At 46.6% G+C, this 26,783-nt stretch overlaps 1 protein-coding gene across 6 annotated transcripts in view; it reads left to right on the top strand.

Moving 5' to 3' along the window:
- Positions 1 to 26,783, top strand: part of FRMD4A (FERM domain containing 4A) — a 663,610-nt gene that overhangs the window by 176,118 nt on the left and 460,709 nt on the right. The window contains exon 1 of one of the 6 annotated variants that reach the window (XM_067030470.1): positions 12,064 to 12,116. The exons of the other annotated variants lie outside the window; for them this stretch is intronic. Coding sequence (XP_066886571.1) covers positions 12,084 to 12,116 — 33 coding nt within the window. The 5' untranslated portion in view covers positions 12,064 to 12,083. Of the gene's footprint in view, positions 1 to 12,063; positions 12,117 to 26,783 lie in introns of those variants that run through there. 6 annotated transcript variants of the gene reach the window in all.

The raw sequence follows: 26,783 nt of genomic DNA, 5'->3' as shown, positions 1-26,783 counted from the left end.
AAGCCTAATGGAGCATCGTATCCTCTCCTTTTAGCGAGTAGCAGGGATTGGCCACCATTAGAAACTACCTTCGGCCTGGGCATCCTATAATCCTGCCTAATTAATGAGGCAGAATGGTACCCAGCTTTTATTTTCTGGCCAGCGCCCTAGGGGAATGTGAACCATCTATTTCTGCTAGTTCCGTCTCTCTTTGTGGTATCTTTCTTTGTATTGTGCTTGGACTCAGATAAAAACCAAGTTCTCTGAGTCTATTCTAACACCGCAGGGCATGTCATTCAGCAGCTGTTTATTGGGCACCTCCTCTGTGACAGACCTGTGTCCTCCCTGTCAATTCTTGTCGCCAGACCTGGCTGTCCGTTTCCCTTTTTGTACATTGGAGGATCAGTGGAGAAATGCCTTGGATACAGGTCCAAGCAAATGTCCATGCAGAGTTTCCAAGTCATTCCACCAGCATTTGTAAGGTTGGTCTAAATAAAATACCTTTAACTGACAAAGGGCATATATAGAAGACAGTGTGTTGGAGAAGAAAGAACATTGAATCAGGAGGGCTGAGGACTTACGTAATCTTAGGAAATTCACCGAGCTCCTTGGGACTCAGTTTACCTGTCTGTGAAGTGAGTGGATAGACTAGTTGATATAAAATTCAGCTCAAATATCCTGAGCTTTCATATCGTGGAGCAAGGCGTATTATGCCCTTGAGAAGTAACATCACTATATTTCTAGACTAGAAGCTGCTTCTTCTTATAAATTATTCTTGAAGGGTACAACTATGCCCAGGGCCACCTTGAGCAGTCGAAAACCGCGGTCTCTCCTGCTGAATCCCCTGGTCAGACATCTGGAGCTCCGTCCAACAGCTGCAGCCTCAGAGGCTTGAATAACCCTCTCCTCTCTCGGGAGGGTATGCATGTAATTCAGAGGGAAGAAGGTGCGCAGGCTATGCCTGTGGATCACGTGTGGGTGACACTGACTATAAGAACAGCAGAGTCCCCAGACCGTCATGTTGCCTTTGCTCAGCTGTGTGGATCCCAGCTCACACCCTCACCTACTACACTGCTGCACTGACCACGCCCTCTGTGCAACTGGTCCTCTGGCCCTGCTCCTGTCTTTCCATTTGACCCAGAATGATTCTGCTCTGACTGCGCTCTTGCCGGCTGTTACGCATTTGTTTTCTTAACTGCTGAAGGTACCCATCCCTGAGGCTGCCACTGCTCTCCTGTAGCTGCTAGAGATTCTCCACCTTGGCTACCAACTCCTGGGGCTGCTGCCACTCACAGCCAGGTTCATCTCTGGTTCCTGCTGTGCCACCACCATGGCCCCCCCATCACCTCTTCCGCTGAGAGCATCACCTGTAGATACTACAACATCGGTGCCATGGCTGCTCTGACTAGCCCCACCTCCAATGCTAACTGCTGTCTCCACAGCTTCGTAACCACGGGTACATTCCCTTTTCACGCATTCTGTCTGTTTTCTTTTTCCTACTATAATATGTCGTTGAGATTTTAGTGGTCTAGTTCTCTTGTTTTTTGGACTTAGCCTGAGTCCCCAAGAAGATCAGGAAAGTGGCACCACGTAGCAGGACTTACCAGGGCTTTGGAGTCTGCCTCTGCTGCTGTGTTCTGACCTTCAGTACCTCTCCGTTCTCTTAGGGCGGTACCTCTGTCCCCAAGAATACCCTACAGCTGTTGAAGTTAAGTCACAGGTATCGCTCCTGGAGATGTTTGGGACTAAATGATAAAAATGAAAAGAATCCATCTCCAAATGCTTCTCCTAAGGTCTCCCAGGAAACAAGAGCCTTATGCAAATGGTGTCTCTGGGCTTCTGGAAACAGACTTGCAGATTAGACCCCGCAGTGGCTTCGGGGCTCTGCCATATTAGATACGTAGTAGGAAAAGTGGGGTGGAAGGTGATTCCTGAGCTATACATCTGGGAAAAACTTGTCTAGACACAGACTCTGGCAAAGGATGATCAAGATGTTCAGTGGCCTTGGGTTGGTTTAACAGAGAAAAGGTAAGCAAAAATCAAGGCCCAGTGACCCAGATCCAAAGCATTCCTTTCTCCTGGGCACTGTTTTCTTTCATTCCAAGCTCTCTGGTTGTGTAACTGTCTAAACATATTCAGACATGAAAGGGAGACACCCTAAACTACTTCAGTGGTCATGTTTGTTTATGCACCATGGTGCCCGCACAGTTGCATCTTGGCGATCCCCGCCTGAGGATACGGTAAGAAAATCCAGCGTTTCCGTAAAACAAAAAAAAAAGAAAAGAAAAGAAAAGAAAAGAAAAAAGAAATACCACTTCATTCCCCAAACTTCTCTCTTTTCATTTCTGACACATAGCCCGTGTGCCATACATGTGGGCTCCTTCGAGACAAAGCTTCAGGAGACTTATTTCATAGAGAGGTGGGAAAGGAGTTATGTCTTGCCCAGCCTGGGCGTGCACATCTGCCTGCCAATCGTCAGGTGCCCCCGGGGAGGTGGGCACGATGCCCTCTGCATAGGGAACTTGAATCTTCGTTGAGCAGCTAAATGCACGTAGATTGGAAAGAAAATACCATTTATTTAGGAAGGTTTGGGAACTCTTGAGAACTAGTAATTTTCCCATTTAATAGAATAGAAAATTGGCTAAGAGAAGCAAGGTCAATAACCAAGATTATTCAACAAGTTAGATACAGAAAATGAGTTCAGGTATAAGAACTTTGATGATCTGGTTTTAAAAGGTCCAGTCCCTTCCCCCAGACCATGACCAGGTGGTCATTGCATGATCCTAGCAAAGTTTGAAAACAATACCTATTTTCCTATAGCTGTGTTCCATATCATAACTTCTCTTGACGCTTAAAACATTAAGCATTAAACATAATGCTTACCATTATGTTTAAAGGCAGTACTCTTCACATTCAGAGTTTGGTTTCTCAGGGTCAGGCTGAGGTTCTGAATCAGAAAAATCATGTTTTATTAGAATTGAGGCAGAAATACTCCTCTTGTCTGATTAAAATGCCAGTGACCTTGTGACCTCAGGCACTAGTGCCTCTTCTTCTGTTTATGAAAGAAAGTCACCAGTTTTGCTTTTAAAGCGCATACTTAGATCTCAAGGTTCAGATACAGCTTGTGAACCAGAGTGTTGTGTTTCCAGGTTTTGGGATAAAAGATGCCCATCGATATCTATCATTAATTCCATGAGTTTGACACAGTAAGAAATTGAATTAAGCAATTATTTTCCTTTGTGCCTCAGGTGGAAACTGGCCAACAAAATTGAAGTTGCAGGATCGATTTGAAAAACTCCTCAGAGCTATGAAAATAATGCACATTGAGGCACATTTGGTGTTTGAAAGGTCACGTTCTCAGCATAATTCCATTATTAGGTAATCTCACTACTGGTAATTAAAGAGACCATCAAGTACTGTGCAGGTATGCACACTTCAACTTGTCGTGTTAAAAGTACTCATGAAATAAAAGCATTTCCTGCAGAATGTGAAGTAAATTAATATGCAAATTTTCAAGAAAACACTGACGGTATAAAGTGAATTATGCCTATTATTTCATTTGTGCATGGTGTCTAGATTTTTTCAAACACTGTGAGGTGTAAATTAAGTTTTAAATTAGGAAAAATCATATAACACGGAGATCACTTGTCAGCACTCTGTACACCTTGGTGTTCTTACCTTTGTCCTCAAGCATCATGTAATTTTCTGCCTTGTATTTCACTTTCATGTGTTACTCTTTCTGGCCGAAATCCTCTCTTCAGCCTGACCCTTCTCTTTGCCCATCCCACCATCTTAACAACTGTAAGCCCCACATAGTGGCCTTGAAGCCACGAAGATAGCCCCCTCTGTGAAGCCTCCATCCACAGTGCCATGTGAATCAGTATTTCTCCCACCTTTGGTTCCACTTTAATTGTCCAACCACCCCCCTGCTAGTTCTCCCTCAGTATAATCATCTCCAATCCTTGGAATTCTTCAAGAGCCATGACCAGTCTTCATTACTTTGGTAACCTCAGAGCACAGCCTCTGGCTGGGCTTAGCATACAGTAGGTTCTTCCTATCAACAGAATGTTTGTGTCCCCCAAAATTCATATGTTGAAACCTAATCGCCAACATGATGGTATTAGGAGGTGGGGCCTCTGGGAGGTGACTAGGTCATGAGGGTGGAGCCCCCATGAATGGTGTTAGTGCCCTTAGAAAAGGGACTCCACAGAGCTGCCTTGTCCCTTCCTCCACGTGAGGACACAGCGAAAAGACAACAGTCTATGAACTATGAAGTGGGCTCTCACCAGACAGTGAATCTGATGGCACTTTGATCTTGGCCTCCTCAGCTTCCAGAACTGTAAGAAGTAAATTTCTGTTGCTTATATGCCACCCTGTCTATGGTGTTTCTGTTATAGCAGCCTGAATGGACTAAGATATTTATTCACACATACATGTGGCTTGAAAGAACCATGCAGCATCTCGGCGTCCAGCTTAGATGAGCTCAGTCCTTAATGAGGTGCTTTTAGGATGAAGATGGGGGCTCTCTTTCATACCCCCAGAGTGTGTGATGGGCACATTAGAGAAAAGAGCTCTTGTTCTGTTTACACAGCTCGAGGGTTCGAAAGTCTCCAAAGCAGAAACTGCTAGGATTCCCATCTCTGCACATCACTGTCGTTTTTGTCCCATCCATGTCCAGGTTTTGATTTTTGAAAGTGATTTGTCTAAGGCCTGACCTTCCCGAACATTTTGAGAGAAAGATCAAGAAGAAGTGTTTCCCCGACATAATATCCTTCAGCACAATGACTTCTTTGGAGCATTGAAATAAGGACCCCCAACAGAAACAGGAGGCCTTAAAAATGCTAACAGATGCCTTCTTTGCAGGGAGGAGAGTGGAGAGGGGTAAAGGAACACCCAACTGCTTCCCCCTCCTCGGGGACCAGAAGGAAAGCAAGTGCCAGCAGCTTTCTCGGGTGCCTTTGCGCTCAGGACCCTCCTTCAGCTTTCTCCTTATCTGTGCTCCCAGAGGTCTTCTAAGCAAACACAGGGGTAATGTTCTGAGGCCACAGCAGCTGTTGGTTTCCTCCCGCTTGACAAAAGCACTTAAACCAAAAACCTCAAAGAAAAGAAAGAGAAAGGTAAATACCTCTTTCCAAACACCTTGCAAAGTAATGTCATTGTGTTCTTTTTCCTTTCGTAAAACAGGCGGGGTAGGTAGAGACCCATTTCCAGTTAAAGTTTGCCTGAGGATGAACAAAAGCAGTTTTCTTTTTCCCACCGTGTGGCACTTTTTCAGAAAGAAAAGAGCTGCCGGAGGAAGATGTCTCCCAGGGCCAGATTCCAGTTAACTGCTGTACTGATGGCTGAGAACTTTTGGCAGTTGCTGTGCTTTAGAAAGCGGGACAGAGCATCTGAAAGGTCATAAAGACCGGCCCACCAAGACTTAGAAGCGAACACCCACCTTCCCACAGGCTTCTGCAATTTCAGAATGAAAAGAGTGGAGGGAAAAACGCATGGAGAATGAAAGGTTGTCAGCCTTGTGCCTGATGCTCAGGAACACAGGAGCGCTAGCGTGTGTGTCTTGAAGCTCAGCTGCTGATCCAGAGGTCTGGAAGATACTTGAATGATCATCATGTCCATCGCTCTGCATGACTTGTTTTCGGAACTGTGTAGAGTAGGAGAGCTTGAAATCTGGAGTTGGAAATCCTGTGTCTAGTTCTGGTTCTGCTGTTTAGAAACTGTGATCTTGGATAAGTCATTGTATCCGCTAGCTGCCTCACAAACACACTGCCTGGAATCAGCAGACTAGACGGGGTATGCCCTTCCCGTGGACATTGTCAACCTCCCGTTTGTACCGCCTTTGTTAACATCTCACTGGCCCAAAGCGCTCACATAGCCACACCCAGAGGAAGTGAGAGAGCATGGCAAAATCTCAGTGGCACACGGCATGGATAACAGAAGCATGAATAATTAAGGCTAAATGATGCAGTCTACCTCGATACTTAATTCTCTCCTTCTCCATTCTCTCATCTGCTAAATGGGGATAATATGTACCATTGAAGACAAAATGAGACGGCACTTGAAAGTACTCAGCTCAGGGCTTCCCTGGTGACGCAGGGGTTGAGAGTCCGCCTGCCGATGCAGGGGACCCGGGTTCGTGCCCCGGTCCAGGGGGATCCCACGTGCCGCGGAGCTGCTGGGCCCGTGAGCCGTGGCCGCTGAGCCTGCGCCTCCGGAGCCTGTGCTCCGCAACGGGAGAGGCCACAGCGGTGAGAGGCCCGCGTACCCCCCCACACCCCCCCAAAAAAAACGTACTCAGCTCAAAGCCAGAACAAAACTGATAGTCGGTAAATGTTACTTTCTTCCTATTAGCCTCTCCAACTTTTCGAAATGGAAATTAATACCTGCCACACCACGCAGGATTATCGTGAGGTTCTCAAAAGGTGATGCGTGTGAAAGCTCTTGGGAAGAACGTCAACCAGTATATAATTTTTGTATTGCGATAACTTACAGAATGTTTCTCCTTACCGGATACAAACATGAATTCAAGCATTTGGATGTTAATTCACCAGTTTCGTTGAGCCGTTTGGTTCAGCATGTAGCAAGTGGAACTTTTCTCTGGGATATGTTTTGATGTTTACATTATAAAGCCAGGTAAAGACGTGTGGCCCAAGATCAAGGGCAGAGGCAGCGGAAAGGAGCTGTGGGAGGGAAATTTATGGCGTGAGTTAAAGTAAGTCCCAGAGTGCTGCCCAAGACATCTGGAACCCATCCGAGAATAAGGTCTTCTCTACGCTTTATCATCCGAAAGCCCAAGTCTTAATGAGGAGGCTTCCCAAGAAGAAGTAAGGAGTGACGGGTCACAGAGGGAAAACCCTAATGGCTGTAAGGTCACAGTCCTCTTATCTTAATAATTCGAAACTGTTTATGAAGCTGAGCAGTACCATCCTCGGATAATGAGCCTTAAATGTGCAACTGGCTGTGGTTCCCAGAGACTACAAGGGGCCTGAAGAAATTAACCTTGAAAATGGAGAAATGTGGGGAAGAAAGGGTCGGCGTATTGATGCAAGAGAGGTGAGAAATCTGAGCCTTTGACCGAGACCCGTCTAATGGCCTTTGTGACATTTCCAAGGGCTCCCGGCCTAGAGAGGTTTATTATGAGGGTCTTTCTTCTTCTTTTTTTTAATGTCAAAATGAGGATGAAAGGTGGCCCAAAGGAGAAAGGTATTTGCTAAGAGAGGTTCCTTGGTGCAGGAATGTTCCCTCCGAGGTCAGAAGCCCCTACCACGCAGTGGAAATTCCTTGAAGCAGACTTGAGCCAAGACTCCCTTTCCCTGTGATGCAAACTTAATTGATATTTTACTGGTTTCTGTATATTTGACATCCATTGACTTTTTCTTCCAAGCCTGCGTTAATCCCAGATGGTAACTCCTGCCCTTTTTGAAGCGGAAGGGTGTCTTTCAGACCATGAAATTGTAAGCGGAGAGTGCCTTGACCTGAGGAAATCTAGGGGGAGAAATGTGAACGATCGTTCCCACTTTGGCATATTTTGGCCATGTTGATTCTCCTTAAGAGAGTCAGGAGAACTAATGAGCTGCTCGTTATTGTCAACTGACGTGGCACATCTGTTGCCCAGGTTAGAATATTTCCTAAAAGCTCCCCCACCACTACCTGCCCCTTCCCATCCCCCAGATAAATCTAACAAAGTTAGATGTAAGAGATGGATTGGTCAGTCTTTAAAGGACTTGGAAATGACAGGCTGTAAATTGGCTGGTATGGTCCATCTCACAAATAACTCGCTTTCTTTAATAAACACCAGACTTGTGCTTGGTGAGCATCTTGCACCGTAACTGGCTTGAGGTGGATGTGGCCAATGAATATTGTTTTCATGAGCAAGTAAGTGAATGAGGTACTAACGTTCACACAGTAGCCTGAAATCATACAGTTTCAAATGCCTAATTTGCAGTCAGCAGCTAATAAAGAACAGACCATGAACTCTTCATATGTCTTCTGTTGGTGGAGGAGATGGGAAGGAAACAGTGTTCCTACTAACGGTGGCCTCGTTGAGCTAAATGGAGATCCATCGTGTGGGCAAATTACTTAACCAAAGCGTGCGCAAAATAGCAATAAGCAGGGCTTCCTTGGTGGCGCAGTGGTTGAGAATCCGCCTGCCGATGCAGGGGACGCGGGTTCGTGCCCCGGTCCGGGAAGACCCCACGTGCTGCGGAGCAGCTGGGCCCGTGAGCCGTGGCCGCTGAGCCTGCGCGTCCGGAGCCTGTGCTCCACAACGGGAGAGGCCACAGCAGTGAGAGGCCCACGTACCACAAAAAAAAAAAAAAAAAAATAGCAATAAGCATAGTACCTACCTCATAGGGTAGCTGAAGGGGTAGTTTGAGCTAATTCATGAAAGTCGCTTAGTCCAGAGCCTAGTACAAAATAGGCGGTTGAGAGCCATCGTCATTTCCGTCTTTACCGTCACCACCAGCATCACCTCAAGACCCGAATTTGGTCCAGGTCCTATCAGTGTTCCAAGGTTTAGGTCAGTCAGGGACCTCTGAGCCCGATCTCGGGTGGCCTTGGCCTGCAGCGGTGGCTTCAAGCGGGTGTTGGTTCCGGCCAGAGGTTGAGGTCGGTTCGTGGTGGTGAGAGCACCGAATCCTAGCCACTGGACCAGTGGTCACAGTGACAAGGCCCTGGCCCTACGGCTTTGCAGGAAAAGGATTCCCACAAAGTCGGAAAGTAGTGAAACAAGGGAAGTATTCTTTAGGAGAAGAAAGACTACAGTATGTGTGGACAGGCATATGGGTGGGCTCGGAGAGAGAGTCACGCCCTCCTGGTAGTTTGAATCACTTACTATGGGGCATTTCTTCTGGGTTTCCCGTGGCCAGTCATTTTGATTTGCCTGGTTCAAAGTTTGTATTTGGTATATCTCAGGATCTTCCCAAGAGCACACATGCATCTCTTAGCCAAGGTGGATTCTACCGAAGAGGCCTATGGGTAGAGACTTAGCCACTTAGCGCCACTGCCCTTTTGACCGCCGAGGAGCCTTTCTGCACATGGGTAGTCGGGGAGGTCTCCTGATTTTGAGAATGAGGAAGATGTGGTCTCTTACCTTCTATGTGGGCGGGGCCCAGCCTCCTCTCTCAGTTGTCCTGTTATCCTCGTCTCGGAGTATCGGTCCGGTCCACAGGACGCACACCCCGCCGTTTGCCCCGGGGGTCCATCTGTCTCCTGCCTCAAGACTCCTGTAAACATGGTGAGCAGCCCCAGACTCCAGGAGCTGGAGGACTGGAGTGTGAATGACCAGGAAAGTTACACTTTCCTCCTTTGCTCTGATAATACAGAAGATTCCAAATTCCTTCCTCAAGCTTCTTCCTCTGGCTCAGGATGGCTGTTCTGGTTCCAGAAACTATGCTTCAAGTTGGTCAGAAACCAACTAGCCTCAATCATATAATCAGTCTAATTTTTTTTTTTTTCTAACCTGACATGGTCCTGTTCTGTTCTACCACTTTAACCCTTTGGGAGATTTAGGGTCAAAGAGAGTAACAAGAAGCAGGAGGTTATCAGTTGTGCCAAAGGCCAAAAAAGGTCACGGAGAAAGCTCGAGAAAAGCGATTCAAATAGGTCATCTTGGTGAGAGGGGCTCCACGACTAGGAACGGACAAAGACCAGAACAGAATCCTTCAGAAAAGCGTTGTGGGAAGTAAAAGGTACCTGATGGATGTCCCTTGTCCGGGTGGTTGAGGAATCAAACAGGATGAAAACTAAACGGAATGAGTGACGTGTCAAAAATGCGTGGAAGAGCAAACCTGCTTTAATGTCCAGGGCTAGGAAGTAGGGCAGAGGAGCGTTGCTCTCTTGAAAAAAAACAAGAGTGATTTTCTTCCTCACTCCCCTGCAGAAAAATAAAGCCCTTGATGGGATAAAGGAAGGGTCTGGGAAAGAAGGAATATAATTGAAGATGGAGGTGGAGAAATGGCATCCTTGTGGAACAAATTGGTTTTTAGTTGCCTCGGAAAGTGAATAATGGGTATCCTGCTAGCAGGAGGGTCTCAAAGAGAGTGGAGTCGTAGTGTAAGGGGAATCTATCTCATGGTAGGGTTTACAATCTTACAGAGAAACACAAGAACATGGGTAGAGGTTGATATAAAAAAAACTGAGGTGACAAGGACTTTCTCTACCCTATTCTCCACTGTATCACCTGAAACTAGAACAGATCCCAGCCCGTAGTAGGTACAACTCTTTGTTGAATAACTGAGTAAATAAAAGATTAAGAGACTCTGGGGCTTCCCTGGTGGCGCAGTGGTTGAGAGTCCGCCTGCCGATGCAGGGGACGCGGGTTCGTGCCCCGGTCCGGGAAGATCCCACGTGCCGCGGAGCGGCTGGGCCCGTGAGCCATGGCCGCTGAGCCTGCGCGTCCGGAGCCCGTGCTCCGCAACGGGAGAGGCCACAACAGTGAGAGGCCCGCGTACCACAAAAAAAAAAAAAAAAAAGAGACTCCCAAATACTGGTATACTGAATATGAAAAAGTCACGGTTAAGCTAATAACTAGAGAAACAAGGTCCAGAGTCCCCCAGAAATGGTAGAGGTCCAAGCAGAGTGTTGCACTCAGTCTGCCGGGATTGTTGAAGTTCTGTCAGGACGCTAAGGCTCCGGCCAAAGGATGGAAGTAGCTGATTGAATGAGAACGAGGTTGCAGTTGTGCCCCTGAGATGTAGTAGGGAAGGGTGAAGAGGAGGAGACCGGGGGCCAGCGAGGGAGAGGAATCGGGGGTGATAGAGTTGCCGTAGACCCTGGGGTTCTTTAGAATGCAGGTGTGTGAACTGGAGGAGAAAACCTGGGTTCATCAAGGATGAAGGACAGAAAAGAAGGAAGAGGCTGGCTAAGAGGACCAACCTCTGCACCATCTGGAGGTGAGCCTGCGGGCTGCCCCATCTTGGAGATGTATCAAGAGTCAGGCATAAAAGCAGCAGCGAGAGAGACAAGTTCCCTCCAAGGGACAGGGGGCATCAGCCTTAAATATCGTTGATGAAGTCACATACGGTATGCGCGTGTCACATGTATGTATGATGTAGAGGTTTCGAATTATTTCCGCACAGAGAATTTCTCAAGCATGAAACCGTTCCAGAAAACCTCATCTTTTTCTATTTCATTGTGCCCTGACCCAGATCTTGGCAATATTTTTTCACTGTCTACATTTTACAAGGGAGCAACAAGGCTGAATGAAACACTCAATCCGGGTTTATGTGGAGTCCTGGACAACACACACGCACACACACACACACGCACACACACACACACACACACACACACACTTAATATTTCATGCTCAGCTGTTCAGGAACCAAGTCCATAAATCTGCTCTTGAAACTTTTCCTAAGAAGAGGCTTTGCCTATATGCTTGTACACATCTGGTCAAACAGTGAGAAAACCCAGTTAACTATCCAGATGTTACGTCAACACTGGGCTGAAAAATGGGAACCTAGAAATATCCAAGTGGTGAGATTTCTTTTTCGGCTTTCTGCACACCAGCCAGAAAACGAGCTGAGTAATGGTGGCAACTGGACGCCAGGCTGTCAGGGTCCGTTCCTTCAAAGAGGAATGAATGAATGCATAGCTCCAGCAGTGCCTTGGGCTGTCAGCTCTAGAGAGAGCGGCCATGGAGCCGAACCTGGGAGCCGGGGGACGTCCGGGCACAGCTCAGCCCCCCCTCGCCTCCTGTCCTGGGTGAGCTGCCCCTGTGCTTTGGTGCAGATCACTTTTCTTGGCTCAAATGCAGTACCTAAGACAGGAATCATTTGTCAAGTGAGGCTGGTACACAGAGAGCTGTAGGCAGATTATGGAAAGAGAGAGGGAGGAGAGAGAGGGAGGGGAGAGAGAGCGCGGGAGAGAGAGAAAGAGCGAGGGAAGAGGGTGAGGAGAGGGGCCGGCTTCTCCAGGAACAGCGCTTTTCCCCAGGCACTGGGAATTCAAGTTAGACAGGGTGGCAGTTCCCTGCCACCGCCGGGGAGAGGGGGAGTGACCAGCAACTCCTGGCACGGCTCTGTTCGTGTGGGATGCTTAAGGGCTGCAAGCAGAGAGGATAACTTGCAGGAGAGGGAAGCTGGCATGAGGGTTCCGCCAAAATGGAAGGGCTCCTGTCTCCGATGAGGACGAAGGTAAGGAGACTGGATCTCAATGCCTTTTGATTGCGCTTGGAGGTACAGAAAAGGCCGCGGAGGTGCCCGAAGCCTCGGTGAATGGGAGGCTCGCAGAGCTTTTGTCTTGTTTCTGAACTAGGCTGGCGAATGCAACTGGATCTCTCAAAGAATAGGCTCGCCGCAAAGGCAGCTTGATCAGTAGGAAGGGGAAAGCAGGGGGGAGAGAACCATCTGTCAGCGTGGACAATGGGAATCTTAGTAAATGAGTTCTCCTCTCGGTGATTAGACAGCCATATTTTAGCAGGATTTCCAGTCACTCTTTCTTGGAGGCTGTGCAGCCCTCAGAGCCGTTCATTGCAGCAAGTACCGATTTCTATATTGCTGTTTAGCAGGAGTAACACGTTTTAGAGGAGAGCACGCCCAGCTCCCACTCGAAATATCCTCTTTTCTCCTCCTCTCCTCTAGAGCAAGAGGGCAAGGGAATTCTCAGTGGAAAGTAGGTTAATGCATTCTGGAAGCCAGCGTGTTCTCAGAGAGCTACCAGACCCGCGGAAAAGAGTCCAGTGCACTGGACTAGGCTGCCGCCTAGAACTCGGTCCTGTAACATTTAGAGACGCTCGTGGGAAGCAGCTCACCGGTCTCCAGGAGGGTCTGGGAACTTGTTCTCCTGGCTGGAGTTTGTTTTTTTCACTGGAGAAAGGGAATGCCGTGAAGATGGGGCATTAAAAGCTCAGATGATGAGGAGTCGATCTGATATCTCGTGTATCCACATATAACGCTAAATGGGTGTGCCAAAAGTTCTAAATCGTGCTAGAAATACGACCTTTCCAAAAAATTAGAGGGAAATTGGCTCCAAAACCACACAGCCGAGTTGAAGCCAAAAGATTGATGCTTTGATTTACCTCATCTCTTTGATGCTCCATATAGTGATTCCGACACAAATACACTCTTTTGTCATTGAACATTTTTCTTTCCCCTGCTAGTTAATCAGCACGACCACAACGTTTTAAGAGGACGTGAGAACTAGAATCTTAAGCACGGAAGCCTCCCATCCTTCGGGAGAATTCCCCATGTCCCCGTCGTGTTCCCCAGTCATTTGACAGGCATATTCATTAGAAGGATAGCCCCGTACGCGTTGGCTACCAAAGTTTCTAATCACAGCCTCAGCTGATCTCCTGCAAGATGCCCTCCGCGACCCGTGTGCTCCCTCGGAGCACATAGCTGACATTGTCCTGGCTGCAGGCAGCGTACCTCAATCCAGGGTGCTGTGGAAACAGCAGGTATCGTCTCCCATGTTGTCCAGCACTGCAAAGAGAATGGCAAGTGGCATTGGATTCCTGTGTCTCTTTCCTGACAGGGTGGGGTGTGACTGCTTTAGAGGATGGCGTGAAAATCTGTCCGTTTGGCCAGCTTTTGAAATCGCTGCCCCTGACCCTGCACCGTGGTCTTGTGCACGGTCAGGCTCCCATCGGAGCTGTGAGTCTGCACTCATAACGTTAATGCGTGTACAACTCTCAGAGAACTTGGAGGGGAGCTCCCAATGCAAATGAGTCAGAACCTAAGCGCTGCGTCAGTCACACTGAGGGCTGATGAAAATGGGAGAAACGGATGTCAGTGGGTCAGACGACTCGTATATTATGTTTACCAGTTTAATTCACATCATGGCTTGTTCCTTAACCATTATATCACACGACGAATACCGAAACTGCCGGTGGGGCGGGGGGGAGGCTCCCGCTAGAGTTCAAACATAGAATCTCTACATAGCAAACTGACTGTTACTCCAACCCACTAATTTTTAGGTTTCATGAGGTTTGTGTGTGTGGATTAAATTACTCCTGTGAATTCTTTTTAAGTCTCTTTCTTTCTGACTCTGGAAATGGATAGGTCCATACTGAAGATTCAAATTACATTTGCATTTGGTAACTTCCAGTATCATCATGGCTTAGGGCACAAGACTTCACTGTGTAGAAGTCAAAAGGATATACCCCTCTGATGGGTCCCAGCTTTGGTTCCTTAACTGCCCTGTCCTGTGTTGTTGAAGTTACCCAGTGATTTTTAAAAGCATATCCAAAGACTTAGATCAGCGGCGGTGGGTTCATGTTCTTAAACTTTGATCCACGTTGTGTCTCGTTAAGTCTGTTCTGGAATATTTTCCCCCTTTCCTAAGGATTTAGCTGGAAGTTTCTGATTGCAGAGTACCCCGATGGGTTGGACAGAGAAAGCCTCCTAGCGCTAAATTTTGATGTGTTATGGTTATTTAATAACTTACTGACAGTTTAAAGCAAGTGTTGAGGTAAATTGGACATCAGGCACTAATTTCATTATGCCGTGTAATAGACTTAACCAGTCTAAATCATGGGTGCTTAATGCATTTTTATCTTGGGATTTGCATAATTGGCACATAAATATGCATGAGATTAACTGCAAGTGGCAAAAGGAGGTGGGCAGAATGTTCACCAGTGTTCGGATCCAGGCATTTGCAAAGAGGGCACCTGAGCCCAGCGTCTCCTGGGTGGTGGCCACACTTGACGCACCTGGAAACAGGGTGGCAGCTGGCCTCCCCACGTCACAGTCGGTGTGTGGTCAGAGGTGCAGGGACGTAAGGCAGCTTTTGGCTTGTGGCTGGATTCACCTGAGTACACTACGTATTCTTCCTTTTCTAGATAGCGTCATCTCAGAGTGTCTCCAGGCTGATGGATATACTTGTGGCTGGCCTCCCGCAGGCCGCGACACAGGCCTCAGAATTCTAACCATAACAAATGATGTTTGCCGAGGCTGGGGGAGGAAAACGAGAGAGGGGCACCGATTGAGTCGTTTCTCCCAGAAGGGTCGAGGAAAGAATTTTATAATTAATCTTCTTTGTGCGCTTTTTAGAAGTGTCCCTTTTCATTGGATTTTTAATCTCCCAATTTTCATAATGCTCGTTAATTCTCTGTGCACTGCCTCCAGTGAATGAAGCTGGCAAAAAAAAAAAAATTCCTCTCGGGCTTCCCTGGGGGCGCAGTGGTGGAGAGTCCGCCTGCCGATGCAGCGGACACGGGTTCGTGTCCCGGTCCGGGAAGATCCCACGTGCCGTGGAGCGGCTGGGCCCGTGAACCGTGGCCGCTGCGCCTGCGCGTCCGGAGCCTGTGCTCCGCAACGGGAGAGGCCACGACAGTGAGAGGCCCGCGTACTGCAAAAAAAAAAAAAAAAATTCCTCTCACTTTCAGCTTCTTGTGATTCCTGCTCGCCAGTGCCCGCTACAAAATTCACAAGAGGAGAGGAGAGGGGGAGGGAAGGGGAGAGGAAGGAGGGCAAGGAAGATGGCTTGGTTAAAGGTCCATCTTTTGGTTTTTCCTCTCCGTTTTACTGAAGTGTCAGTGACATACAATGACGCTGTATCCGTTTAAGGTGTGGAACGTGATGACTTGACATATGTATGTATTTCAAAATGGTCATCACAATAAGTTTATTGAACATCCAGCCCCTCATATAGTTACCAAAAAATGTTCTTCTCTGTGATGAAAACTTTTAGGAATTACACTCTTAGCAACTTTCAAATATAACATCCAGCAATGTTCACTGTTCTCACCACGCTGCACGTTACACCCCCAGTACATAGTGATCTTATGACCAGAAGTTTGGACCTTTTGACCACCTTCCTCCAATCCCCCCTCCCCGATTCCCCGCCTCTGGTGGCCACAAATAGGATCTCTTTTTCTGTGAGTTTTTTTTTTAATTCCACACATGAGAGAGATCATACAACATTCATCTTTCTCCGTCTGCCTTATCACACTTAGCTTAATGCCCTCAGGTTCCATCCATGTTGTCACAAATGTCAGGATTTCCTTCTTTTTTGTGGCTGAGTAGTATTTCATTTTATATGCGTATATATATATATATATAAAACAATTTCTTCATCCATTTATCCACTGATAGACAGTTTGGTCGCTTCCATGTCTTGGCTCTTGTAAATAAGGCTTCCATGAACAAGAGGTGCAGATATCTTTTTGAGTTAGTGATTTCATTTCCTTTGGATAAATACCCAGAAGTGGAATTTCTGGATTATATGGTAGTTCTGTTTTTCATTTTTTGAGAAATGGGAGGTCCATCTTTTATATCCAACATTACAGATATGTTTAATCAAGCACGTGCACTGTAAATGGATTGAAATTACCTTCTCTGCGAAGGATGGAGTATTAACTTTTAAAAAGTTTAGTTTGACAGCTTAGTAACTCTTCTGTGTGCTAACTTGGGTTTTTAGAATACCGTGATACTCTTGCCTTTATTATCTGCTCTCCATTTATAATTAGCTAACTCCCCAGAGAGGGTGATATTTATGTCTGATTCCCTAATTCCTGCCGCAAAGATATTGTGTCATTTACTGCACTTCAGTTACTTTTTTTGAAGGAACGACTTCTGATCTGTGGCATGAGGTAGATATCTAAGGGAAGTCATTCTGAAAGGATCAAGCCATTTATGAAAGGGATACTGAGGAGAAATGTAAGCTGAGCTGATAAAGTGTAAGCAGTTGAACTTGACACAAGAATTGTGTCTGGCTCTTGTGCACCCAGGGTAAGTACCCCACGCAGCAGCTGCTGTTAGTTCAAGGACAGTCCTTCTCTACCACACTGCACTTTTGGAAGCACATTAGATACAGATGTAAGATGTGAACATCCTAAAATTACAGGCAATACGGAGAGCAAAAGAAAGAATCAAACGGGTACAAAGGCTCTCTGGCTCTTTAGACCAATTATCATACAGTATAGGAAACCCTTCAAGTCACTTAGAATTGTGCTAAGGCTGCTTGAGACTTTGCCAGGACTCCATGGAGGAGAGTGTCTGAAATGACACATTGTATTCTACCTGCTTGATGCAGAGATTCTGATAAAATATTGGAATCTCCCGTTTAAAGAGCTCTCTGAACTGGAAGTCAGTACAGACTAAAGAATGGTGTAGTCTGAGTTGGGAGGACTAAGGGGGAACTTGACGATTACTTTCAAACACATTAAACATATACAAGATTATTCACCAGCTAATGACAGGCTATACTTTATCTTAATGGAGACTTGAATCAAGAGGAAAACTGCTGGAGCTGAAACATGGCAGCTGTAGATTAAATCCAAGGCAATGTTTCTTGACATCAGAATGTTTTCCCGAGAAAGGTTTGTACAGTTTCTAATCTAGAGGCTTCTAAGACAGGTAAGGATGATCCCACCTGTGAAGCCAGGAGGAGACTTTGAGGCATGCCCTGTTTTTATGATGCTGTGAATATTCACCATAAAGCCAATAAGACCAGAAATAGGTTTGTTTATGAGGCATGCATCAGATTCCCTTACAAAGAGCCACTGTAGCGCATTTATTGAATCCCTCACCTCAGCTGGGTACGAGCAAGAAACAACTTCATTCTTTTTTCGAACAACCTCTTTCAAGGAACCTGTGAGTTGTGGGGAGGAAGCTGGGGCCATAGGACAATTTATCTGGTGAATGAGAGGAGGTGCACGCGTTACCATAGCCGGTCCTAGTCAGACCGCAGGCTACTTTGAGCTCCTGTAAAACTTGTGGTTCAAACTCTAGCTCTGCCACTGACTAGCGGGTAATTTCCTGAGCCTAGTTTTCTCATGCATAAAATGCGTACAGTGATGGGACCAATACCGTAGGTTGTCGTGAGAAGTAAATAAGATAATTGCCATAGGGTCTTGGCGTGACATAATAAATGTTAGCTATTAGTAGTATCGGTGTGTGAACAAATATATACACGAATATATACAGAAATGCACGTCAAGTGACAGGCGTTTGGGGTGAACGGTCACACTCATGAGTGCAGGTAGGAGAGGCAGACCATCAGTCTTGGAGCTGAGACCCAGAGGGAAAGCCCCTTCCACCTGCAAGATCCCTGTGAAGTCAGGGCCTCGCCTGTCAAGGTGCAGCTCCAAGAGCTCAGAAAAAAACAGATGCCTTTGGAGCGTGCATCAGCTCTCATTACTGTCAGGCCTTTCACAAAAAAATAATTACGAGATGGAGATTGTTTAGAAGAGAAGACTGTAGATTCAGCTTAAGCTGAAAGGTTTCCTCTCCAGGACATCGAGAAAAATCACGTTTCTGCCCCAGGTTTTGGTTTTGTCATCTCTTCACTGACACCTTCATAATAGAACAGCCTTTCTTTTGTGCCTTAGATCTTGTAGAGTTGAACGCGCGTTATCTTATGTGATCTTTACTGCAGTGGTTACAAGCCCCCTGGGAGGAGAGAGCTGGGAACAGGCAGGGGGGGTGTGCATCTGCTGGGTCTCCCCAGGCAGAACAGCTCTCCTGTTTCCCAACAGTGAGGGCTCGGTGCTTGGGGACCAGACCTGGGCAAATGCAGGACCCAAGGCTTGTTCCACCTTCCACGCCCCAGAAAGTAGGTGAAAGAGCTAGGAACAGACCGCGAAACAGCCTGGCAACTGTTGGGCTTTCAAAACCGTGGTTGGTCCTTTTTCATCGTGTACCGACAAAGTTCTTGTTGGCCCAGGAGATTTTATGAAGTCACGGAGGAGGCCGCCTGGATGGCCCTGTGGAATGAGAAAAGGCATATGGGCCACTGGCTTCATCAGATGAGATAACAGGGCCCTAGGTGGCCACTCCCAGGGGCTGGTAAGCCAGGCTCCACTTGTATTGAAGACTCGGGAAAAAGAAGACAGATGAGGGCCCCCAAGCCCCTGGCCTCATGCTGTATCATTAAACTGGAATATGAGTGTGGCAGGTAAATGTTAACATGATTGAGGGAGGGGAAGGTGTAAGATGAGGATTTTTGAGCATTTCTGATACAAAAAAAAATAGGGAGTTGACTTCTTTGTGGTTAACTCTGTTAATTTTCTGGTCAGATCTGTTTGGTACATTCCCGGCAGGAGAAGGGTTCTCTTAGCAGCAAAGCTGCTGAGCGGGAGAAGGTAACCTGGCAGTTCTTCTGTCTCATTTACCTATCCATCCAACACGGATTGAATAAGTGCTTGGATCGAGTGTCAGGGAATAAACTCATTTCCTTCTGTCAAGGTTGTACACGAAAGGGGACGGGTTACAGGGCCACAAACCAGACAAAGCAACCCAATCCCTTTCCTTGAAAGCACTCTGAGCACCCACTCTGAAAGCAGGAGCAAATGCTCTCTCCAAATGGCGCATTCCTTTTCACTAAGTGCGATGCTTTTTAATGCAAGTGGGTGATAGCAACTGGATAAATTAACTCCACCTTGGTATTCAAAGGGAATTATGTTAATGGTAATAACTGAGTGTCTTCAAAGGGATAAAGATGCCTCAGGGAGGATCCTACTGAGTCCTGGAAGGTTTCCTTTGTCTTACGTGAAGAGCGTGAACTCCAACATGTTTTCTAAATGGAGAAGCTGACACTGGTCATTTCTCCTAAGATTTCCAAGTCAGACACTGTATTTAGCGCTGGGGAAACCAGGTTAGAAAACACAACGTAGGATACTATGAAATTTGGTAAAGACCAGAGTCCTGACTTAAACAATTTGTTTTGAGAACTAGAATAGCCCTAAGTACATACATAAACTTTCTATTATTCTTCTGTCTCTACAGATTTTTGGGGGGAGATTCATATTGTGTGTGTGTGGTTGTCATTTACTTTCAAAACCGATGCTTCTGAAAATGATTCCAATGCCAGCGTACATGGTAGAAATGGAGTAGGATTTAGATATCTTCCTAAGGGCTATAAAACAACTTTTTTTTTTTTTTGCAGTACACGGGCTTCTCACTGCTGTGGCCTCTCCCGTTGCGGAGCACAGGCTCCGGACGCGCAGGCGCAGCGGCCACGGCTCACGGGCCCAGCCGCTCCACGGCACGTGGGATCTTCCCGGACCTGGGCGCGAACCCGCGTCCCCGGCATCGGCAGGCGGACTCCCAACCACTGCGCCACCAGGGAAGCCCTAAAACAACTTTTAATTTATTTTACAGGTTAAGTGAATCATGGCTAGCTCTTGGGTAGGGCTCTTGGGCATGTCTATTATGGATAGATTGGAAGGATATTACCATTTACTGTAAGTGACTTTGTTTTCAATGTTAGGGATAAAAGCATAGTATGTGCCGAGGATATGCTGTAGTATATGACAAGGAGTGAAGAGTACACGCGTTCTCTAACTTGGTGCTGGCCAATAGAAATATAATTTGAGCTACAGGTGTAATTTTAAAGTTTCTAGTAGACACATTAAAACACACACACACACAGCTGTAAGTAATTTTAATGATATCTTTTATTTAGCAAAATATATCTAATATATTATCCTCTCCCCATGTAATCAATATCACCATTATGAATGAGATATTTTACATTCTTTGTTCGTACTGTCTTCAGAATCTGGTGTGCCTGTAATGCTTACAGCACGTCTTGACCCAGGCGAGCCCCATTTCAAAGGCTCAATAGACACGTGGTTGGTGGCCACTGTGCTGGATTCTAGGGCATCTCTAACTGATTTATTGGTACAACCTACAGCTGGGATTGGTCTCTACCGGGGAAATTGCAGTTGCTGTTCTAACAGGTGATTTTGACAATGTCGGCTCTCCCCGGTGCTGCTTTGTCGTTGGGATTTTGACACAGCCCGGGAGCTCTGGTACAAACATATTTGGTGGGACGAATGCCCAGAGTGCTTTGACCTCTACAGTGAAGGCTAATGGCCACACACAGAGAATGAATGAGCTCAGTGCCCTCATTGTGCAGGAGGGACGGGGGTCAGGTCAGAGGGGACATGTGGACACCAGGGAGCAGAGCAGTTCTCAACGGTGCGCGGGGGTGGTTTCCACACTTTCCTCCCAGTCAATTTCACATTAATCTTGAGTTTCTCTTTTTTTTTTTTTTTTTTTTTTGCCATTCCAAGCGTTGTTTCAGGTGCTTTGCCTTTGGTTTAATCACACTCCTGTGCGGATTTTCTGTAGCTGGTTGCTGCAGACACCGAGGCCCTCTGTGTGGCGGTATCGTCAGCTGGGGCAACCATTTCCTCCACCGTCCCCAAACAACAGAATCCGAGTTCCTGGCCCTGCTGATCCTGATTATGTGAGGCCTCCAGGATCCCTGCCCCCAGCCCCCAGCTCCCTCTCAAGTTTCACGGCTGCACATCCAAATAGTTGCTTGTTTCTGTTGTTGCTGTTTTGATCCCCGCCCCTGGATATTCTGGAGGCATTTTCAACTTAATATAAAAGCATAAACTCATCATCACCCCCCCAAGCTCCTCCCCCTCCCGTGTCCCCATCTCCACTCAGGGGAAGCCCCCTCCATCCAGGCTCAAGCCAAAGACCCGGTCTTTACGCCCTCTCCTTCCCCGCTGACTCTTCACATCCCATCGGTTTCCACGTCTTGGTGTCTCGTCTCTCTCCACGCTGTATCTCGTGTCTTTTCCTTCCTCTTTATCCACGTGGGCACAGTTGTAGTGCGAGGGGCCATCTTCTGACTGAAGTCTTGCTAGAGTCTCCTCGCTGGGCTTTTGGTCTCCAAGGCTCACTCCTTCTGGGCCATCAGTTTATTCCGGATAGAGCCACTGTTCTTAAACACAAACCCAATTATGTCATTTTTCTTCTCCAAGTTCTTCTCTAGCTACTGCCATCGCCTACAGGGAAAATTATCCCCCCTCGTGTGACATTCAGGTAATTGTTACCGACCAAGGTCCTTGGCCTCCTTAATCAATAGAAATTGATCAGAGAGGCCAGACAAGAAATTCAGGCAAGGCTTTATTGGGCCGCTGCTGCGGCAGGAGGCAGTGGTAACAAGTAACAGTTTCCCTTGCTCGCTCCATCCCTGCGGGGGTGGTGGTGGGGGCGAGCTTGTTCCTGACATGGGGTGAAGGTAGGGGTGTGTCCAGGGGTCTGGTCAGAGGGGTAGCTTAAGTGTTTGGCCCACCCCTTTGGAGGTGTTGAGTGCAGGGGGCAGGCACAGTACCCTGCTTTTGCTCTTGGCTCTTCAGAAGTAGCAGTTGGGCTTTTTGGGCTTTTTGTATCTTGTTGTCTGTCATTTGCCCCAGCTGTGCCTGCATGCAGTTATTTTTAGTCCCTTATGGTTTCTTTGTATTTTGTTCCTGGAGGAGATGTTTGTCCAGGTGCAGGCACCGAAGCAAAGTGTCTCAGGTCTTAGGTCTCAGCCTGTCTCATAATCGGGCCCCTCCCTACCCATTCAGGGTCTGCGGTGGCCACTGCCCCCTGGGATGTTCTACTGTAGCATGACTGACGCTTCACCCAAATCCATGGTCTTCCTGTCCTCTGTGCCTTTGCACACATTGAGTCTCGTGCCTAGATTCAGCTCTCCTCCTCGTCTGCCGAAAAATTCTGTAGGTCTCCCCCAGATGACTCAAGTGTCACTTCTTCCATGAATCCTTCCCTGAACTGAGGTCAGAGTTAGGTCTCCTTTTCCCACGTCTCCACTATTGCACCCATACACCACCCCACCCCTGCCCCGTACATGTCACGCTAAGGTGTTCAGCAGCCCACTGTGGAAAAAGGCAAAAGCACCATCTAAGGGTTAAGCTCTCTCAGGTTTGTCCCACATGGATGGTAAGTTTGGCCAGATGCAGAATGATCGTTTCATTCATTCAGTATCTGCCTCATGTCCTGTGCGTACTGTTCCCTGGATGGCTAACATTCACCTACAGGTGTGTGGGTGCCCGGTGCAAAAGCCAGGGTGTCTCCACCGCAGCTGGAATAACGGGGCACGGCTGCAGCAGGGGTCCTGTCAGTGCTGCTGTTGGCCAATAAGCTCCAGTACGATGGCGCCAATGTTGCCGTCTGCTGGCTTCCACCCGCTGTGCTTAGCACATGATTAGGTGTTCTCACTCCCATTTTAAAGCTGAGGAAGGGCTTCCCTGGTGGCGCAGTGGTTGAGAATCCGCCTGCCGATGCGGGGGACATGGGTTCGTGCCCCGGTCTGGGAAGATCCCACATGCGGCGGAGCGGCTGGGCCCGTGAGCCATGGCCGCTGAGCCTGCGCGTCCGGAGCCTGTGCTCCGCAACGGGAGAGGCCACAACAGTGAGAGGCCCGCGTACCGCAAAAAAAAAAAAAAAAAAAGCTGAGGAAACTGAGGCTTGAGAAAGTCAAGTAACTTTCCCAAGATCCCACAACCATGATGGGGATAGAGCCAGGATCTGACCCCTTAGTTGGCCTCAGATCCCACATTCCTTCCACCATACCAGAGGCCTCCCAAATCTGTGATGTGCTTGGTGGTGTTATGAGTATGGTATACAGGTGATCTAGTTCCTCAGGAAGAAGAGTAAAGGATGAGACAGATTACAGAAGGTCCTGGGCTCCACTTGGGCATAGAGACAGACCAGGAGCCGTGGAGAAGACTTACAGGCTCTTCTCCATGTAAGGTCAGTTCCTAGAGCATCAGAGCAAACACTGTGGATGCTGTCTCATTAGGTTGATCTGATAGATGGGACCTCCTTCGAGGAGAACAGGGGTGTTGCTTTGCCACTTGGTTTTAGAGTCAGTTCGCTGCCGCTTTCAGAGCTGAATCCCAAGGCTCCCAAGGGGTGGTGAGTTTTGTCCGTGAAAATACACATGTTCCTTTGTTCTGCTCCCAGGAGCTTCACCTCTATTAAACAAATGAACCAACCACAGCGACGCAACCACCTGCTTTGGCATGAGTGCATTTGCTCTAAGAAAACATGTATCCAGATTGCGGTAAACTACCTTTTGCCTTACAGACTAGTGTTTTCATGGGGTGAGTCTTGATGGACTAATGAGCCTCTTTGATGGACCCAGTGAGATCATCGGGCAAGGCTTGTGCTCAGGTTTACAAGCTGTGGTCCAGGAACATCTAGGAGTCTATGAAAGCTTCAAAGGTTTCCATAGAAGCATTTTCCAAGCAGAGTTGAGTTTTACGTAAGATGGCAGATTTGCTAAAATGCCTTATTTATCATGACTTATTTCAGGTATACAAAAACACATAAGGAGTAGAGACCTATATAACTATAGGTGCGTCACCCAGATTAAGAAATAAAACGTTGCTAATAGGGCATTATCCCTCTCCTTACCTTCCCAGAAGTGACGTCCATTTTATAACTTTATTTATATTTTTACTAGCAATGTTTATAATAAAAGGTCAGTGATATTGTATGTGTATTTTAGTGCTTTCCAGAAGTTGTGCCTAAGTCTATGAACCTTCTGTGGCTTGTTCTCTCCACTCAACAGTTAGTGTGTGCACGTCACCAACATGGATGTGAACAGCTGTAGGTCATTCATTTTCCCTCCTGAAGGGATTGCTAGAGAACAGCAGTGCATGAATCTACCACAAGTCCTATAACCATTTTCTTTCTTTCTGTTTTTTAGTCATTGCAAACAATATTGCCCTGTCCGTCCTTATATACGTCTCCTTGAACTCGCAGGGGAAAATGTCCCCACTGTCTACACCGGGAGGGGAATTTCTGGGCTGGGAGGTATGAACAGCCTAACATTTACTGAATTGCTCTGCAAAGACAGTGACCATCAAAGCACATTTTATTTCCCTTTATTACACGTCTCTCTTCACTGTGTTCTTTGTTAGGCATATCTGTGTACAATTAAGGAAGAAGTCGAGAAAAGAAACAGCATAAATGTTTCTGTCTATATATACAACACTTATTATACTTGTTGCATTAGTTCTTGAGGATGACAGTAAGAGAGGAGATATTTGATTACTTCCCTCCAAAACCTCCATCTGCTGTCATTGTACTCTAACATGTACATTCTCTCCTTTTTGAAAAATTTTATTTATTTATTTCTTAAATTGAAGTATAGTTGATCTGCAATGTCATGTTTGTGTCAGCTGTACAGCACAGTGATTCAGTTATACATATATAAAAATATATTCTTTTCCCTTATAGGTTATTGTAAAATATTGAGTATAGTTCCCTATGCTATACAGTAGGTCCTTGTTGGTTATCTATTTTATGTATAGTAGTGTGTATATGTTAATCCCATCCTCCTCATTTATCCCTCCCCCTCCTCTTTTCCCTTTGGTAACTACACGTTTTTTTTTTCTACGTCTATGGGTCTATTTCTATTTTGTAAGTAAGTTCATTTATATCTTTTTCTTTTTACATTCCACATATAAGTGATATCATATGGTATTTGTCTTTCTCTGCCTGACTTCCTTCACTTAGTATGATAATCTCTAGATGCATCCGTGTTGCTGCACATGGCATTATCTCACTCTTTTTTATGGCTGAGTAGTATTCCACTGTGTATATGTACCACATCTTCTTTGTCCGTTCATCTGTCGATGGACATTTAAGTTACTTCCAACTCGCATGTGCTTTCAGTGTATCGTCCCAATATCCCAGCGCCCTCCCTGCTGTGCATTGCATTATCTATATGGCATTCATATATGTCACTAATGTATGTATATGTGTGTTTATGGCATTAATCAGCATGCTCTGATCTGGGGTGACTTGATTTGACTGGGGTTTTTTATATATGCTCCTTTGCTTTACATAAGAGAGCACATATAGAAAAAGACATTTTCGTTACATAAAATTCATAAAACTGTAATGAAACCCGCTAGACTGGTATGAAAGCCAAGCCCACCTCCTTCAAGGCTGTCCAAGGAAGGAGCATCTCCACATGGAAAGAGATGGCAGCTAATCCTCCAAGCTCTTATTCCCTTTTCTGGAGGCCCAGCTTCCCAGAGGAATTGCTCAGTCTTTATTGCCACCACTGCCAGGCTGGCCTCAGAGAGGCTTCTGCCAGTTCTCCTTCTCAGGGGGCCTCTATGAGCATTTTTATTTTACATTCCAACCCAGTCATCTTCAAACACAAATAGTAGGAGAGGACCGTGAACCATCTGATGACTGCCCCAAGCCCAGGCCCACAATCGTACCATCCACCCTATTTCTTTCAGGCTAATGAGGAAAGAGCAGAGATTTGCTTAGTAACAGGTGGCGTGGTTCTGCCACACGCAGGGCCAAGGGCATCACCCTGTATCATTAAGGGTTTTGCAGAGGTTTGAGCAGGAAAAAAAATGAGAGGGGGATTGACTTCTCAGACCACACATGGTAAATCTCGCTGTGCCACACTTGAAAGAACCCACCGGGTGTGGGTCAAACATACTCATGCTGAGAGAGCAGCGATTTCGTTTCAGCCAAGAAGTATCATCAGTTTAAATCAATGATGTTAATTTGAATTTTATTGATTGTACACATACATGTGTATATTTAATTTACAAATTTGACATTATAGTTATGTAAGAACTCTAAGCATAAAGAGATATCTTTTTTTAATGGTTGCACACATTTAAGTAAGTAAGTAAAATTATTTTAAAAAGAAGTGCAGCCGGCCCCGGGAGTCTGGGAGTAGGTTGTCCTTGAAAGGGGTTCACACATTTCTGAAGAGAAATCAAATCTCTTGGTATAGCTGAGACCCAGATGGAACATTTCCCTGCGACTTTGTCATCTCTGTTGGGAGGAGTAAGTCACTCATCTTCAGTCCTTGTGGAGGCTCCTATTTGTCCCCTTCTTTGGCAGAGCCCTTCCTTCCTCATCACCTGCGGTTCCTGCAAAGCTGCCGGAGGCTCTCAAAATCCATATCCTGGAGCTTGAGGTCAAGAGAGAGACAGAATCTCCCTGCCCAGCCTCTCTGGGACCACTTCCTGTCTGTTACTTCCTGTTTCAGTTGGGTCCAGTCAAGTGTTTCAAACCCAGATCATTTAAGACAGGGAATTGCTTACCCAGCTGTTGGAAGAGGTGAGAAGCTGAGCA

Source organism: Kogia breviceps, chromosome 3 (assembly GCF_026419965.1).
Source record: "Kogia breviceps isolate mKogBre1 chromosome 3, mKogBre1 haplotype 1, whole genome shotgun sequence".
NCBI classification, from domain to species: Eukaryota; Metazoa; Chordata; class Mammalia; order Artiodactyla; family Physeteridae; genus Kogia; species Kogia breviceps.
Note: the sequence above shows the minus strand (reverse complement) of the source record. Positions and strands in the feature narration are given on the sequence as shown.